The sequence below is a fragment of the Mauremys reevesii genome, linkage group 6 (assembly GCF_016161935.1).
Source record: "Mauremys reevesii isolate NIE-2019 linkage group 6, ASM1616193v1, whole genome shotgun sequence".
NCBI classification, from domain to species: domain Eukaryota; kingdom Metazoa; phylum Chordata; order Testudines; family Geoemydidae; genus Mauremys; species Mauremys reevesii.
This window is the reverse complement of record NC_052628.1, coordinates 44,418,273-44,437,632: the sequence shown is the minus strand read 5'-3', so window position 1 is coordinate 44,437,632 and position 19,360 is coordinate 44,418,273. Positions and strand designations below refer to the sequence as shown.

The 19,360-nt window shown below is 43.3% G+C and overlaps 1 protein-coding gene across 1 annotated transcript in view; it reads left to right on the top strand.

Moving 5' to 3' along the window:
* The window catches only part of SV2C (synaptic vesicle glycoprotein 2C), a 295,255-nt gene that overhangs the window by 203,714 nt on the left and 72,181 nt on the right, over positions 1-19,360 (top strand). Inside the window, exon 6 of the mRNA XM_039544576.1 lies at positions 4,396-4,576. Coding sequence (XP_039400510.1) covers positions 4,396-4,576 — 181 coding nt within the window. The remainder of the gene's footprint in view (positions 1-4,395; positions 4,577-19,360) is intronic.

Below are 19,360 nucleotides of genomic sequence, written 5' to 3'. Positions count from 1 at the left end.
TAAAAAGGATTTGAAGGAAAGCATCCCTGAAGGGAGCTGAGTAAGGGGGGAGTTGAGGCTCCTATGACTAGAACAGCGAGGAGCCAGTCCCCCTCCTTTTATAATCCCCTTAATCTCAGATGAGGGAAGGGCAGCGGGGTCCCATAACACTGCATAACACTTCATTGAGGAAATCATTATTCAGGGTGCAACACTTGTATCCTTTGTACACCTCCGATATAACGTGACCCGATATAACATGGGTTTGCATACAGTGCAATAAAGCAGCGCTCCCACGAATCAGTGCACCAGCTCCCAGCCCCAGGGCGCTCCACTTCCCGCCGCCAGTGAGAGTGGGGAGGTTGGGGAAAAGATGCTGTCTTCCACATGAAATGTTAGGTCTTGAGGTGTAAATTTATCTAAGGTGGTGGCCTGTGCTTTTAAAGTTCCTGAGAAAGGGAGCATGGGTTGTCCAAAAGAAGGGTGTTTTACACATTTTTTAGACATCTAAAATTATATATGAAATGTATCAAGTGTGCTAAGTGATTTATAAAGTAAATAAAAGAGACATGATCTGCCCTAAGCCATTTACACTGTTGTTATTGACATGAAGTGACAAACAAGAGCAATGAACTCTTGGATATATGTGGAATGGGAAAAAGGGAGGCTGGAGGTTATATGACAATTCTGCTACCTCCATTGTTCGGTAGAATTTTGTATCTTTGTTGCTTTCACTGCTTATTGTGGACATTGCAGAAAAAAGTTAGTCTTGAGCAGTGATTTGAAAGAAGAGAGGAGGCGGACTTGGTTGTCTGGGGTTGGAAGTGTGTTCAGTGTAAAGGGGGCCACACAGAAGGAGATGCAAAGAAGAGAAAGGAGGGGAAGACAGGAAGATGCTTTGAAACTGAGTATCATTGACGGAAATAGAAATGAAAGCTGACTAGGGAGGAGTTATGTAGGACCTTGAAGGCAATTATGAGATGGCCAAATAGGAACTAGGGGAGGGATTCAGAGGGGAGTGACATGGGCTGAATGGCAGCTGAGAAAGATGATTTTCGCAGCTGTATTTTGAATGCAGTTCAGGGAAGCAATGTGGGTAAGAGACAGACTAAAGCAGAGTTCATGGCCAGGGTATGGGCAATGGTCTTAGCTATTGAAACAAAGAGGATGGTTTACATTTTTGGAATTGCAAGACTTGGAAACTGTGTGTCTGCATGAGGAGAAGAGGGATGAGTCCATCATGAGATCCCAAGTTTGTGATCCTGAGTGATGGGGATCATGGTGATATTATCCACGGCAATAAAAAATGATAGTCAGAGGAGCGTTGGAGAAGAAGAATAAGCTCTGCTTAGGGCTGCCCTATTGTGCCTTTTTATGCACTACAAAGGAAGATGTATCTTTAATAAAGCACACACTATTTGCCTGAGAAGCAAAGGAAAAAAGAGATTTCCAAAAAACCCACACCCAATCCATCCTACCATCCTCAAGAATAAATCTGGGAAAAGAGGTGAATTGTGCATCATGGGCCTTCAAACACTTGAAATACTACAGCAACTAACCTCAACAAGCATGGAAAGACATGGTCTCTGACAGCCTGGACTCAAATCATTTAGGGCTTCAAGTATAAAATTCAACCAATTGAGCTGCCCCCTGAAATGGATATACACCTCTACCCTGCTATAATGCGACCCGATATAACATGGGTTTGCATATAGTGCGGTAGCAGCGGCGCTCCGGTGGCGCTTTAAAAGTTCCGGGGCTCCAGCTGCTGCGGGGAGCCCAAGGCCCTTTAAATCACCACCAGAGCCCTGTCGCCACTACCCTGGGGCTGTGGCAGCGGGGCTCTGCCAGCAATTTAAAGGGCCTGTGGCTCCCCGCAGCGGCGGGAGCCCAGAGCTCTTTAAATCACCGCCGGAGCCCTGCCGCCCCTACCCCGATATAACATGATTTCAGCTATAATGCAGAAGGGATTTTTGATTCCCCACGACTGTATTTTAGCGGGGTAGAGGTGTAGTGACAAAGCAGTTGTCAAAATAGGTCTAATATGTTTCCTGCAGCTAATGCTATTAAGCAGGAAAACCATCACATTTTCCTCCATTTGTGATTTCCAAGTAAGCTTCAAGAGCGCGCCCATCTAAAGAGTAATGCAATAATTCCCTATATGCAAGAGAGAACTCAGGTAATTGTTCCAAATCATCCACAGAGATTTCTTAGAGACCAGAAATACTTGAGCCATACCATCTTACCCCCACTATGAACTGTGTATATGCTAGTTAAGAAAACCCTATCTTTATAGTATAAAAAGATGCTAACAGATGTAATAAAATCACTGGGTGTGGACTCCTTGTCCATCACTAGGAAATCATCAGCCAGTGAGAGCAGTGCAGGCCCTAAGCCATTCCTCAGCCAAACTCTAAATCAAAAAGGATCAAGTTTCTAACAGTCAAACTCTAGATCTTTTTAATCAGTGTCACAGGATAATATACGTATCTTGCATGAAATGGTAATGTCAGTATTGAGAGAGTTTTTCTAAATGTGTGTGACTGAAATGTCATTTGTCTGATCCACGTTTGTGAAATAATGGGCACTGTAAGGTCACATTTGGCCAAAAATTTGTATATCATATCTGTGTGTATTTTACAAAACCGGAGACTAAGAAGTGTTGATGTGAAATGTAACAAACAAACTAAACTAAAATACCCTTGTAGCATTGTCCCAGTGCATTAGAATCTGAAAATGAAATTGACTAGAAATGAAGTAGGCTATTTTCATTGTCCAAATAGAGAGAAGTGCAAGAAGTGAAAAAAACAACCTACATTTCTGAAAGCTATTTACATTAACTTATCAATTTTTATACTCTAAGATGATGACAGTAATGTAGCTAAAGATTTTTTTAAATATGATTTTTATCCTGACAGTTCTCCTTTTCTTTAGTTTGAAGTGAATTTACTGGCGAGTTTGAAGGCTCCAATTTTTTTATCGATATCATGCACTTCATTGTAAATTTAAAACAGCATCACTTTATTATAATATCCACAACGAATTTTTCCCTGTGTTCTTTCAATGTGCTTGGCCATGTTTAAAAAGTTTGTTTAAAACAGTGTTGTTCAAGTGTTGTCTTTTGTTCAGGACAATACTATTTGAGTAAAGCACAGACCAGGAGGGCCAAACTTACTGACCGTCTGAGCCGCATACAATAATCTTTAGAAGTTCAAGAGCTGCAAGATACACACAACCTGCCCTACGGGGCGATGCCTGCCAGGGTGTGGAGCTTTTGCCCTGATGACCCCCACTGGGCTAAAGCCCTTAGACCAGGGGTCGGCAACCTTTCAGAAGTGGTGTGCCGAGTCTTCATTTATTCACTCTAATTTAAGGTTTCGCGTGCCGGTAATACATTTTAACATTTTTAGAAGGTCTCTTTCTATAAGTCTATAATATATAACTAAACTATTGTTGTATGTAAAGTAAATAAGGTTTTTAAAATGTTTAAGAAGCTTCATTTAAAATTAAATTAAAATGCAGAGCCTCCCCCCCAGACCAGTGGCCAGGACCCAGGCAGTGTGAGTGCTACTGAAAATCAGCTCATGTGCTGCCTTCGGCACGTGTCCCATAGATTGCCTACCCCTGCCTTAGACTCACCTCCCTGCAGGGCAGAAGCCCCTCGTCCCACCACCCCGCTGTAGGGCAGAAACCCCTCATTGCACAACACTGCCGCAGTGTAGAAGCACCAAGCTCCCCTCCTTCCCAGTCTTGTAGGCAGAGAATGGAGGGGGTATGCGTAGGCGGCTCTGGGAGCTGCATTTTAACTGTAGAAGAGCTGCATACAGCTCACAAACCACTGTTTGGCCATGCCTGGCACAGACATAGAAAAAGAGACCAACAACAAAGTAGTGGTTCTTTGCTACTGCTGCACTCTGATAACTACCATTCATTTGTTTCTTAATTCTTAGACTAAGCACAACTTGTTTTTAATAACTACTGGTGGCTAATGATCCCACACATAACTGCTTGTTTTTATTAGGTTTCCAGCGATGCATTTCTGTAGGGCAGATTTCAATTTTTGCAGTGTTATCGTGCATGCAGTGTGCTGCTGTGGGATATCTGGAACTTTTTCTCCACTTCTTACTCATCTGCGTATAGCTAGAGGCACCTAATTTAATAATATATTAAGGCTCAATGTGTCTCTAACAAAAGAGTCAGCCACAATAGGGAGTCTGTTCTTCCACAGATGCATTTGCAATTTATACACCTAACTCACTCATAAGCAGATAGGGGACAAAATTACTTCCTGTTCTGTAATTTCACAAGTTAAAAAGTTTGCTGGAAAAATACTCTGGTATGTTATGATTGATTTTTGGTCAATTGACATCAGTTGTGTAGCTCACAAAGTAACATCTTGTTTTCTGTGTGTTGCAGGTAGCATAGTGTACCTTGGGATGATGTTGGGGGCATTCTTCTGGGGAGGCTTGGCAGACAAGGTGGGAAGGAGGCAGTCTCTCCTGATATGCATGTCTGTCAATGGATTCTTTGCCTTCCTGTCATCATTTGTCCAGGGCTATGGCCTCTTTCTCCTCTGTCGCTTATTTTCTGGATTTGGGTAAGCTCTTCTGCTTTCTATCATTTCTTTAATTTTTCTGTGTTTATGAAACTTGCCATATGTTTAATCATATATGGAAATGCACATTATGTAATGTAGGGTTATAGTCTTGTTTCAGTGGCTGGAGAATTACACAGTGCACATATGTGACTAGCCCTAAAAGACCTATCAAAGGGGAGGAAGGATTGTCTTTTGGCTATGACATGGGACTGAGAACTGGAAGATGGGAGTTCAGTTCCTGTTTATGCCAAAGACATCTTGTGTGAACTCGGACAGCTAACAATTTCCGTGCCTCACTTTTCCTATCTCAAAATAAAATATTACGTATCTCAAAGGTGTGTGTTAAGACTTCATTAATGTTTGTAATGCATTTTGAGAACTTCATATATATGGTGCTATACAAGCACAAAATATTACTAGCAGTTGATTGCTAAATGTAAAAACTGACCTTTCGTGACACTTGCCCCATATTGTGGGTGTTACCTTGAGGGTATATTTGGGGCTCTGTTTGTTTCAATTTCTTTTCTTTTGGTCTAAATAATTTTTGATGGGGGTGGGATGATTTAAGAGATTGGTAGTAGGACCTTTTCGGTTGCAGTTTTAAACCCTGCCTTGGTCAGAGTTGGGGTAATATGGGGAAGCTTCTGCAGTCTGCCTGTATTCTTCCTCTGCTTTTGTGGATAAACAAGGACTTAGTCTCCGGCACTAACAATTTGGCACCCCCTAATAAGCTTTAGATTCACAAAGGGTGAAATTCCCCCATGATATCACTTACATTTTCACTTCAGGCCACTTGCATCCCTGCACAGAGTCTGCAGCCTTAGGGTGGTCCAGTGGGGATCTCCAGCTTCCTCCCTCAGTTCTGACTTCTGCTTCTGGAATGATGGTGGAGACGGAGGTTTTTGGATACAGACTGACTTCCCTTTGGTTCTTCTAGAGTCTAAGGCAGGGGTCTGCAACCCGCGGCTCCGGAGCCACATGCGGCTCTTCAGCCTCTTTGTTGTGGCTCCCTTCGGCCTTGACAAAAGAAAAAAAAAGAAAAAAAAAAGAATAACGGTTATTTATTAATTTAATTTTTATTTATATATTATTTTATTTTTGTTTATTTTGTTTCACAGTTATCTTGGAGTTCGAGGTGACACTTTAACATCGAATTTTTAAAAAGTTTTTATAATTTGTCAATTAAAATATGCGTCACATCCACGTCTATAGCCCTTGCCTTTACCTGCAGGCGGGTTCTTGAGTGTGCGACCCCCGCAGTAAGCTAACCATGAATACATCCCAAAAAAGAAAAATCTCAGAAGAAAATAGAGAGTTTAATTCTGCATGGACAGATTCCTTTGCCTTCACTGCCAACAATGCTGGCTTACCTGTGTGCTTGATATGTGGCGAGAAATTAGCAAACAACAAAAAATGTCACGTTGAAAGACATTTTCAAAACAAGCACTCAGCATTTTCTGAAAAGTATCCAACTGAAGATGGGCGAAAGAGCGATTTCGGAACTACTACGGAAAGTTGAGCAGAGCAAACATACTTTCAAGAAGTGGATCAACTCTCCAAACTCAACTACAGCTGCTAGTTTTGTGGCAGCTCATGAGATCGTAAGGAGGGGGAAGCTGTTCACAGATGGAGAATACATGAAAGAATCGTTCATAAAAATATCAGAGCATCTATTCTCCGAATTCAAAAACAAACAGGAAATTATTCAGAAAATTAAAGAAATGCCTCTCTCTGCAAAGACTGTCAAGGATGGGACCATTAAAATGGCAACAAACATCACCAGTAAGCAAATTGATGACATCAATTCAGCTCAAGCATATTCAATTGCCTGTGATGAGTCAAGTGATGTAAACGATATTGAGCAGACAGCACTGTTATGCAGATATGTGAACTCTGATGGGCTGCAGGAAGAACTGATTGAACTCATACCGCTACAGGGCCAAACGCGGGGACAGGACATTTGTGAGGCTGTTTTGAGTTGTCTAAAAGCCAAAGGAATAAACACCACTCACCTGGTGTCAGTGTCTACTGATAGTGCACCCAGTATGAGAGGAGCACAGAAGGGTTTTGTGAATTTACTTCAAAAGTCGCTGGATCGAGAGCTGATGACGTTTCACTGCATCTTGCACCAAGAAGCACTGTGCGCTCAAACATTCCCCCCTGCATGTGTGGAAATGATGAACCTCGTTATTAAGATGTGAACAAAATAATTGCAAACGGGTTAAACCACCGACAGTTTTGTTCATGGTTAGATGAAGTCGAGAGCGCATTTTTGGATCTCCTGCTGCACAACAGAGTTCGGTGGCTGTCAAGGGGAGACATGCTGAAACGCTTCGCTGCTTGTCTGGAACATGTGAAAACCTTCTTGGAAAGCAAAGGCCTCAGCTATCCCAAACTGGGAGACCTCAATTGGCTGGAAAAGTTTTATTTCATGGTGGATATGACAAGTCACTTAAACACGCTGAATAAAAATCTCCAGGGAAAGGGAAGCATGGCCCTGCAGTTGCTGGAAGATGTTCTGGCGTTTGAGCGCAAGATGACAGTGTTTGCCAGAGATGTACAGAGAGGTACGCTCTCTCACTTCCCCTCCCTGAGAGAGTTCAAAGAAGAGAACAATCACATAAATTGTGATTATTTACACCGTGCAATTATGGCAATGCAAGCTGCATTTGGAGAAAGATTCAGCAAGTTCAGAAAGGAAAAAAAACACTCTGTCCTTCCCTGTCACACCGCTGGACATCGACCCATCCCTGCTGAACATATCCGCATTCACAGGGATAAGTCAGCCCGATCTTGAAATTGAACTGGCCGACATAGCGGATAAAGACTTATGGGTGTCCAAGTTCAAAAGCCTGACAGCGGATCTTGAAGAAGTCGCCCGTCAGAAGGCCACTCTCGCTAAAGAGCACAAATGGAATGATATTTAAAACCTCCCCAAACCCAATAAATTTGTTTTTGAAACATGGAGTGCCATTCCCGACACGTATATGAACATGAAAAAGTATGCATTTGGAGTCCTGTCCATCTTTGGCTCAACATACTTATGCGAGCAAGTTTTCTCGAGCATGAACTTCATAAAGTCCAAATATCGCTCCCGCCTCACAAATGAGAGCCTACAGTCCTGTGTGAAGATCAAAGTCACATCTTACAGCCCCGAGATAGGGAAGATCAGCATCGAGCTTTAGAAACAGAAGTCACATTAAACAGGTGAGAACACATAGCATTTAATAGGCTATTATTATTCAGAAAAAAACATTTATTTCAGACCCGGAGCTGATGTAGTTTTTTATTGTATGTTCAGGTGCTTCGGTTGATTGCTGGCCGAGAAAGAAACCCGAAGAGGATGAGAGCACACTGAAATGGACTTGTCAAAAAACATTCCTAATTTTATGTTTACTTTTTAAAAACTGCTAAGCTGCAACTATATGTTTTTTTATATTAAAGTGGGCTACGTTTTATTTTAATTTTACACAAATACGGGAAGGACTCAAAAAGGCCTGCATAGTTCAATGTTTAATTTATTTCAAAGTAGGCCTACACATGCACACTGCACTTCTGTTTGTTGTATTCTGTTGTTGTAACAGGTAAAATTTAAAAAAGATTAAAACTTTTAAAAGTTTATAAGCAGTGTTATGTTTTGCGGCTCCAGACTATTTTTCTTTAGTGGAAGAGGGGGCAAAATGGCTCTTTTGATAGTAAAGGTTGCCGACCCCTGGTCTAAGGTTTAATGGGATCTTAACAATTTTGTTACCTGTGCTCCATAGACAGTGTAGCCATTGTGAGCTGGTCAGCCTAGGACACTAACACTTAGCAAAAGGCTCTGTCAAGACCAAGGACTATCTTGCCACAAAATATACGTCTCCTCCATTCACTTCTGAGGCACCACAAAAGAAAGTCTCATCTGCCTTCAGATCTAAATCTATGGAACCTCAGAAGAGGAAGATTTTGAAGACGAACCTGTTCGTTAGAGTTCCTCTAGAGAGAGTCTTCATCCTCTCCTGAGGATACAGTATCATAGAATATCAGGGTTGGAAGGGACTTCAGGAGGTCATCTAATCCAACCCCCTGCTCAAAGCAGGACCAATCCCCAACTAAATCATCCCAGCCAAGGCTTTGAAAACCTCTGAGGAAGGAGATTCCACCACCTCCCTAGGTAACCCATTCCAGTGCTTCACCACCCTCATAGTGAAAAGGTTTTTCCTAATATCCAACCTAAACCTCCCCCACTGCAACTTGAGACCATTACTCCTTGTTCTGTCATCAGGTACCACTGAAAACAGTCTAGATCCATCCTCTTTGGAACCCCCTTTCAGGTAGTTGAAAGCAGCTATCAAATCCCCCCTCATTCTTCTCTTCTGCAGACTAAATAATCCCAGTTCCCTCAGCCTCTCCTCATAAGTCACGTGTTGCAGCCCCCTAATAATTTTTGTTGCCCTCCACTGGACTCTTTCCAATTTTTCCACATCCTTCTTGTAGTGTGGGGCCCAGAACTGGACACAGCACTCCAGATGATGCCTCACCAGTGCCTAATAGTGGGGAATGATTACATCCCTCTATCTGCTGGCAATGCTCCTACTTATACAGCCCAAAATGCTGTTAGCCTTCTTGGCAACAAGAGCACACTGTTGACTCGTATCCAGCTTCTTGTCCACTGTAACCCCCTAGGTCCTTTTCTGCAGAACTGTTGCCTAGCCACTCGGTCCCTAGTCTGTAGCAGCACATGGGAGTCTTCCATCTTAAGTGCAGGACTCTGCACTTGTCCTTGTTGAACCTCATGAGATTTCTTTTGGCCCAATCCTTTAATTTGTCTAGGTTCCTCTGTATCCTATCCCTACCCTCCAGCATATCTACCACTCCTCCCAGTTTAGTGTTATCTGAAAAGTTGCTGAGGGTGCAATCCATGCCATTCTCCAGATCTTTAATGAAGATATTGAACAAAACCGGCCCCAGGACTGACCCTTGGGGCACTCCACTTGATACTGGCTGCCAACTAGACATGGAGCCATTGATCACTACCCACTGAGCCCGATGATCTAGCCAGCTTTCTATCCACCTTATAGTCCATTCATCCAGCCAATACTTCTTTAACTTGCTGGCAAGAATTCTGTGGGAGACCGTATCAAAAGCTTTACTAAAGTCAAGGAATAACACGTCCACTGCTTTCCCCTCATCCACAGTCAGTTATCTCATCATAGAAGGCAATTAGGTTAGTCAGGCATGACTTGCCCTTGGTGAATCCATGCTGACTGTTCCTGATCACTTTCTCCTCCTCAAAGTGCTTCAAAATTGATTCCTTGAGGACCTGCTTCATGATTTTTCCAGGGATTGAGGTGAGGCTGACTGGCCTATAGTTCCCCAGATCCTCCTCCTTCCCTTTTTTAAAGATGGGCACTACATTAGCCTTTTCCCAGTCATCCGGGACCTCCCCCAATCACCATGAATTTTCAAAGATAATGGCCAACGGCTCTGCAATCAGCCGACTCCTTTAGCACCCTCAGATACAGTGCATCTGGCCCCATGGATTTGTGCTCGTCCAGCTTTTCTAAATAATCCTGAACCACTTCTTTCTCCACAGAGGGCTGGTCATGTCCTCCCCATACTGTGCTGCCCAGTACAATAGTCTGGGAGCTGACCTTGTTTGTGAAGACAGAGGCAAAAAAAGCATTGAGTACTTTAGCTTTTTCCACATCCTCTGTCACTAGGTTGCCTCCCCCTTTTAGTAAGGGGCCCACAGTTTCCTTGATCTTCTTCTTGTTGCTAACATACCTGTAGAAACCCTTCTTGTTACTCTTAACATCCCTTGCTAGCTGCAACTCCAGTTGTGATTTGGCCTTCCTGATTTCACTCCTGCATGCCTGAGAAATATTTTTATACTCCTCCCTGGTCATTTGTCCAAGTTTCCACTTCTTGTAAGCTTCTTTTTTGTGTTTAAGATCAGCAAGGATTTCACTGTTAAGCCAAGGTAGTTGCCTGCCATATTTACTATTCTTTCTACACATTGGGATGGTTTGTTCCTGCAACCTCAATAAGGATTCTTTAAAATACAGCCAGCTCTCCTGGTCTTCTTTCCCCCTCATGTTATTCTCCCTGTCCATCAGTTCCCTGAGGGAGTCAAAGTCTACTTTTCTGAAGTCCAGGGTCCGTATTCTGCTGCTCTGCTTTCTTCCTTTTGTCAGGATCCTGAACTCTACCATCTCATGGTCACTGCCTCCCAGGTTCCCATCCATTTTTGCTTCCCCTACTAATTCCTCCCTGTTTGTGAGCAGCAGGTCAAGAAGAGCTCTGCCCCTAGTTGGTTCCTCCAGCACTTGCACCAGGAAATTGTCCCCTACACTTTCCAAAAACTTCCTGGATTGTCTGTGCACCGCTGTATTGCTCTCCCAGCAGATATCGGGGTTATTGAAGTCCGCCATGAGAACCAGGGCCTGTGATCTAGTAACTTCTGTTAGTTGCCTGAAGAAAGCCTCGTCCACCTCATCCCCCTGGTCTGGTGGTCTATAGCAGATTCCCACCATGACATCACCCTTGTTGCTCACACTTCTAAACTTAATCCAGAGACTCTCAGGTTTTTCTGCAGTTTCATACTGGAGCTCTGAGCAGTCATGCTGCTCTCTTACATACAACGCAACTCCCCCACCTTTTCTGCCCTGCCTGCCCTTCCTGAACAGTTTATATCCATCCATGACAGTACTCCAGTCATGTGAGTTATCCGACCAAGTCTCGGTTATTCCAATCACATCATAATTTCTTGACTGTGCCAGGACTTCCAGTTCTCCCTGTTTGTTTTCCAGGCTTCTTGCATTTGTGTATAGACACTTAAGATAACTCACTGATTATCCTGCTTTCTTAGTATGAGGCAGGAGTCCTCCCCTCTTACGCTCTTCTGCTCATGCTTCCTCCTGGTATCCCACTTCTCCACATCTTCTCCATTACTAGTTCCCTGCTTCTTCGAACACTTGATAATCCTTAAAGCTACAGTCTTAGACTTGGAACTGACAGCTGTCCAAAAGAAGTCTCATATATTAAAATCATGACATCTTGTAGAGTAGCTGTACCAACCAATGAAGGGTTGACTGGACTGGTCAATGACCTCTAGATGACCCTTCACTAACTTCCAGAAAGGCCCTGGTTCCACCATTACTTCTACTGAAGCCCTGCTCTGAAGTCTTCAATAGTGGCTGTGGCTTGTGAGCCAGTGCAAGTCAAAACCACAAATCCATTCCTCATTATAAGGATGTGAGAAGTTGGCTTATTTGACTAGATGTAGAGATCAGTAGGACTTGAACCCAAACCTGGAGTGCTGTGAGGCAACTAACAGGCTGTAACAGGGTCGGTACTCACCCCTGCCGCGCCTCCTGTTGGTCGGTCCCGGAATGTCCCTCGGTCCGGCCCTGGAGCGCCCTCGGCAGGCTGGTGACCCGCCTGCTCTCTGGCCCCGGCGTCCCTCCCTGGACCCGGTGCCCGCTATCTATAATTGGGTCTCCCCCTCCCAGGGGAACCCCACGCTACTATCCCCGCCTTGCCTCAGTAGTGGCTACTGTCAGTCATGGTCTAGCCCCACACCCTGGGACAGACTGCAGTATCAGCCCACTCATCACAGGCAAAGGGGGTTTGGACCTGCTGCTTCGTCCTACCCCTAGGTTGCCCTCTGCAACCCCCAGTACCTATAGGCCCTTTGCTAGGCCGCAGCCTGGGGCTTTCCTGGCTGGAGCCTCCCTAGCTCCTCAGCCTGTTCCCCAGCCCTGCTTCACTCAGGTATCTGCGCTCAAGCCCTAAGCAGCCAGGCCCATCTCTCTCTGGAGGCAGAGAGAGACTCTCTCTGGGCTCTGGCTTCCCTGCTTCTTATAAGCCCCAGGGCTTCAGTTTGGGGTGTGGCCTCCAGCTGCAGCCACTTTCCCAATCAGCCCAGCTCTGTCAGGCCACTTCCTAAGCCCTCAGGGCCGGAGCAGGGTCCACCCCGCTACACAGGCCCACACTGCCACCCAGTAGCGGCTGTAAGCTGGCTTCTACCTCTGACTCATAATCTACAGAGAGAGGTTCACCACCACAGGAAGTTCCACCTCAAGTGATCTGACTGACAGTAGTCTTAGTGATCCCTAATTGGCTACTTGTCCCTATATAAACCCACGGAATGTACCGGGTAGTGTCCAGGCAACAAGGTGCATCCCTAGCTAGCTGCCATGACTGCCCTGCTTCTCTGTTCATGAACCTCTGGTCTTGAGCTTGGGTCTGACTCCCAGCTGATCACTAGAGCACCAACATGGACCTCGATACCTGGTATTGACCCTCAGCCTGATTCCTGACTCTGGGTCTGACCCTTGGCTTAATTTCTGACTCTGACTCCAGCTGGAGCCTCAGCTTGACTCTTGACCCTAATACTGGCTTTGACCCCTAGCTTCGGTTCTGGAATCCCAAGCTCCTGCCACTAGTTCTGACTACTTTCCCCTAGTATCCTGACAATAGGAAGGCTTATTTATCTGCAACTCTACAAATGAGAGTGGCTAATTATCAGGATCCTCTTGCTAGATATGACTACGCCAAGTGGAACAAGCTGTCATCTTTCATGGATCATCTGCTTGAAGATGTAAGAGGCCACAACCATCTAATCAAGGCTGCTTACAGTGCCTCAAATGTCGCAGCTGTTTCAGTAGCAATGATAGTAACTGTGAGAAGGCTGCTTTCTAAAAGTTCTAGATTATTTCAGCATGTGCAAACCAAGGTGAAACATTTACTTTCTAAGGGACCGGAACTTTTCAGTTGGGGTGGAGGGAAAGACTGAAGGGGGGGAAGGGTGAAATCTTGGCTTTCTTAGGACTGTCTCAACCATCATACAGTTTCCTTACCTAGTCAAACCTTTTTTTAAACTTTCCCTTTATTTTTTTAGTAGTTTGTTTAACACAGTACTGTACCGTATTTACTTTTTTTTCTCTGCTGCTGCCTGATTACATACTTCTGGCTCCAAATGAGGTATGTGATTGACCGGTTAGTTCATATCTTTGAGGTTCTATGGTAGCTTAAATGTGAGAAGAACAATCACCTACTAAATTAATAGACCAAAAGCCACAGATACGTCCCCTTGACTTTGTAGTTTATGGGGACATATCCAAGGGTCGGGCTTTATACACCTGCTGAGAGGATAACAGTTTATTTCAAGACATGTTATGATCTAGAGAGAGTTTCCATCCTGCAGACCTTGGTGCACATTTAACTGGAGTCAATGCTCAGCTGCCACTGCTTTTCTAAGAAGCTTTTCAATAGAGCCTATTTGCAAAGCTGCTGCCTGGTGCTCTGAACACACTTTTGCATAACATTGCTCCCTAGATTTAGCCTGAAGAGCTGGTACTTAATTGAATAGTGTTACAATCATTATTTTGATCCTGCTCAGACCACCTTTATGAGGATCACAGTTACCAAACTTCCAGGACCAGAATCAGGTTGTGTGCAATGGCAGTCCTTTGAGATGAGTGCCTTCACGGATCCATACAAACCACCTTCTGTCACCACTTCTTCAGAGTCTATGCGCTGACCTTTGAGATACTAGAAGGAACTCTGAGGAAGGGTAAGGACATAGCTCCATATATCTAGCTTGCGCCTAGAGGTTTGTATTGTGTAGTCCCAGAAGCAGTCACATGAGCCCCAGTCACCTAACCCCATAGTCATGGGCTTCTCTTAGTGATTAAAATTCCTAAACCTCCAATCTGAAAGTAGCTATTTCTCTCTAATAGACATTCAGGCTGCACATGTATGCGAATAACCTGCATCCTAGTGTACATGGTCCAGAAGCACTTGAATTTAAAACACAGTTACAATGAACTGCATTGTACTGATCTTCATTAAATTACAATTTTTTTAAGGCATCATTCAGCAGTTATTCCTCAAGGGAAACTGTTATGATTGCCTGCTCACTTTCAGATATTACCAGTTTCCTGAAGGCTCTGAAGGGAAAAAGTCTTTTATGAGACTGGGTGGCAGTGGGAGTCTGTCACCAGGCTATAAAAACCAGGCAGAAAAAAGAGGAGCTGATAGGAAGGGGAAGTAACAGTTGCAATCGGACAGTGGAGCAGGAAAAGCAGGACAGTAGTTGGGTTGATCCAAACCAAGAAGCAACTTAATAGCAGTTGTATGTTTCAAACTCTCTCATGTAGCATCTTAGCTGACCACAGGTAACAGGATGGATGAATATTGCAAATGCCATCACAGACCAACATAATCTCTACTGTACTTTCACTGTCTGGCTCTGGTTCATTTTATAAGCAGAAGGTGACTAGATATTTCAGTCAAAGAGCATATTACTGCCTTATGCATTTTAATCTTGTGTGTTTTTCCTATTTATCTTTTTATTCCTGACATGCCTCTGCATTTCAAGCCCCTTTCATGAGTAAATCTGCAAACAAACACCAGATACTTTCTAAAGCCAGGTTCCTGATTGCTCTGCATAAGTGTTGCATGCATCCCAGCCGTCACAGTGTGTGTTGCCCAAATCTATTGCGACAAATTACAGCCCTGCAGGTAGATTAGCAGACGCTTATAATTTCTTTGATGTGACAAATAGAGAGATGCATCTTAGTTTATTGTTTATTTTCAGAAATCCATCTCTCCTGCCATATATTGGCTAAATTCTTTTTTGTTCTTCACTCTTGTAATTCCACAGAACAAATGATAACTACTGATTAGTTCAAACATAAAAATGTAAATCCCTGTTCCTTTAAACTTGTATTCAGTATGATGAATTTTCTTTTGAGGTCAACAATTGCACCTTCTTTTGCTGAAAACTAAGACATAATACATTATTTTGAGTGATTTTTATCCAGGAAGTAATAGTTCTCTTCTTTAAATGTTGCTGTCTAAAATAGAAAGATCGAAAATTGATATGAAAACACAGTTATGATGGAGGTTGAGTGAAACTTCACTGAAGTTGGATGACAGATGGGCATGATAGATGTAGATAGGATAAATGTAAGAAGCAGTTAAGGTCCTTTTTGGAATAAGATAGGTAAAACAACAGGATACCTTTTTTAAAAAAACAACCCTCACATTTTGGACACTTTCATATTTGGTGTAAGCCCATTGAATGAATTTAACCCATTATGTCTAGCACTTATCCAAATGGTATAAATTTTGTAACACTCTTAGTGAATGAATTCATGAGGCAGTGCTCAGAAGTGCATGTAATATTTTTAGGAAGGACATATCTACTGTAATGAAAATCCCCAGGAGCAGGACTCCAACTGGCTAGAAGACTGTCTCATTCTTGCAGATGATGACCTTGTCTTGATAAAACATGCCTTCATTACTGCCCAACTGGACTACAGCAGTGCATGCCTTCATTACCTCCCAGCTGGACTTGTAAGCACTACGCCTGGGAATATTACAAAATACAGCTATGTGCTTCCTCAGCAATCTGGGGTGTCACCACCCCACTCCCACAGAATACTGCATCAACTTCAAAGTCTCAGTCCTTTTTTTAGGGCAATATATTGAACTTCCACTAGTCAAGAAAGCTTAGGGCAAGGTATTGAAAGTTCACAGTAACTTTGTTTATGTAGTGAAAATGTAAATAATTGTCCACTATTAAAACTGAAGCAATTTTGTGTTGAAGTGATAAAGATTTTATGCCACCAAGAGAAAAGTTTTTAACAAAAATACAGATTTAGGCTTTAGCTCCTGATGCTGTGAACACTTATGCACTTTGAAGTCAATGGAACTATTCATGTGTGTAAAGTTATGAACCTCCTTAAGTGTTTGTAGGATCACAGCCTTACTTTTTGATATGTTGTTCTTTGCCTATAGATATTTTATAATATTCAGATAAGATACCCTAATAGTAGAGACTTTTTAGAAAGCATTTATAATTTAATTCATTATAAATTTCAATCTAAAATTGCAATAAATTGCACAATTTTTCAAACTGGTTTTATGAAGCCTCAGATGTATTTAAATCAATGTTGTTGTTTTTAAAAAATCAGGTGATTTCAATCATGATTTAAATCAGTCCACCCTGCTGTCAGAATAACCAGCATTTTTAAGCTAGGGCCAAGTCTTTTCAGTTCAGTATAGAAAAAAATAGAAGGGTGTGTGTATGTGTGTGTGTGTGAAGAGATATACATTTTGGTGCCTGATGTTTATTTTACAAATGAGGATTAACAACATAATTCATAAATTTAACAAGGGCACATAGCATACTTTGTTTAGCTAATTAATTGTCTGAAGCAGATTTAATATTGTGTCCTGTGGGAAATGGTGTTTGTATTCCCTGTAAAATGCAGGGTGAAATCCTGGTCACATTTAATTCAATGGCAAAACTTCCATTGACTTCATGGTAGTCAAAATTTCACGCCTGTTTATAATTTCACCAAGGGGCTAATGGTGACTCAAAGCAGACTGCTTTAATACGTCATTTTCAATTTTATTATAAAAATACAGTGGATCAAATTTTTTTCTGTTATGCCAGCAAAGATCTCGAATAACTCAGCTGAAGTCATTGGAGAGTTATCATATATTACCAAGGCAAATTCAAATAATGTTTCCAAACCTTCAGCTATACAGGGTTTTTAAGTCATAGGGTGCAATCCAGCCTGCTAAAAGCAGGTTGACATGTCAAAGTGATGTTAGCTGCCCATGCTCCAGTGTGGTGTTCTCAGTGGTGATGGTCACTGCTTTGTGCAAAACCCCAGTTTGAGTGGCCTGGGTCATTCATTGATCTGGGCAACATTGGTTTAAATCAAAGCAACTAGAAAAAGGTAGAGTCCATAGACATAACATAAATAAGACAAAAAGCCCTTGGCCCTCAGGGCTTCCATCTCCATCTAAGTCTCTTGTACTTCCAGTCTCCCGGTTGGCCACAGGAGAAACAAATAACTGCACCCTGCCCTGGCCCGTGACTTTGGTTATTGTCTTCCTGTGAAGGTTCAAGGCGACCCTGTGCCTGTGTAAGCAGGTGGGGAAGGTCTTGTTGAATATTTCGGGGTGTCTGTTTGTCATCCTGGGGGACTTTTGCTGAGGTACCCTTGTGGGCTCTTTCTGACACCCAGCTGGGTGTTAGGGCCTTCCTGGGCCTTATCTGGCCTAGTTCCCATCTCTCCCTCATGGTGTGGTTCTCTTCCTTGTTGCTCGTAGTGGCCCATGTTGCCTCTTTGGTGGGAGGCTCCCAGGCAGCTTGAGCAGTCAGGTAGTCTTCCATGAGGTGGATTGCTTCCATCAGTGTTTCCAGCCAGTGTCTGCAGTCCGAGTCTTGGCCTGCCAATGGGAGAATCTGTATGAACTGTTCAACAACAATCAGCTCCACTGCCTGAGGTCCCATCTGAGTTTCTGACCAGCACCACCAGAAGTCCTTCAGTTTCTGGGCAACCGCTCATTGCCTGGCCTTTGGGGGTATCTCTCGTTGCAGAAGAGCTGATGGTAGGTCTCTTCATTGATGCCTTATCAGGCTCAATATGGCTGTCTTCACGAGTTCATAATCTTGTGCAGCCAACCAATCAAGGTCCTGGTACACTGTCTGAGCTCCGCCTGCCAAAATGGGGCACACTGGATAGCCTACTGCTCTGAGGGCCATTGGGATGACAACGCTACTCTCTCAAAGATTATCAGGAAGGACTTGGGATCATCTGCCATCATCTTGGGAAATGTTAGGTCTAGGGACGTTCCCCAAATTTTGGTAGGCACAGCTCCTGCCATGGTGTGGTTCAAGCAGCTTTGTAAAGGCAGCAGGTCAGTTGCTGTTGTCACTTCTGCTGTCATGCTTGTGAATTGACTAGCCACTGTAGGAGCTGATTCACCTTCATTTGGGACTTTTTTGTTGTAAATTTTTTGTTTTGTTTTTAATGAGTTATCCACTTTTCAGTGGTAGCGATATCCCACTTTTGGTACCACCCATCAGTAGTAATGGACACCGTCTTTTTCAAAACCTCAGTTGAAGTGACCTGGGTTGGGCCTTGACCTGAGCAGCAGTGGCTTAAATCAAATCAACTAAGTAAAGGCATAGTCCATAAACGAGTCAAAAAGTCCTTGGCTCTCAGGGCTTCTGTCCCCATCCTTTTGTACTTCCAGGGGCTACTAGCTCCCTTGCAAGACTGGCAGAGAGTTGTTGCTCCCTTGAAGTCCCACACTCTTCTGCCCCCTTCTTATCCTGTTCCTCCCTCTTTATTCCTCATAGGTATGCCAGGGTGGGACTGGTTTGGGTGTCTGCAGGCAGGGAGAGCTCTTAACCTCTTTCTGCCTGTGTGTTATGTTGGGTTTGTAAACTTCATCACAGGAGTTTGAGCTGCTTTATGCTGACAGAGAGCATCCTGGTGATATCTTAAGCTGCTTGTCGGGGATCAGGATCTCTCTCCTTTTATCATGACACTAGGATATGGAACATTACAAGTTCCTCCCTCCTTCTGTTTACTAGGAAACATCCAGCCATTCCCCCCTAAACCTCCACAGACACTTGTATGAATTCTAGACTCAAGACACATTCCCTTGTCTTGAGCTCTGCTAAGCTCCGAGCCCCACAGCTTGCATGGCCTTGGAGATTTGGGAATAAGATTACATGCTGAATCTTGAATTTCATAGTCATGGGCCTCAGATTTGCCTGAACTGTCCCTGTGTACTAGATAATTTTTGTAAAATGATTTGAACATGCAAAGCTCTATATAAATACTTAAATATGACTATTTATTATTAATACAACATTGCATAGGCTACCTGAATTTGTAACTACTACCATAGTAACTGCAATATGTGGATATAGACTAGGTTCTCTACTACGTGACAAGAACTTAGAAGTGACTATTTTCCTTTTTG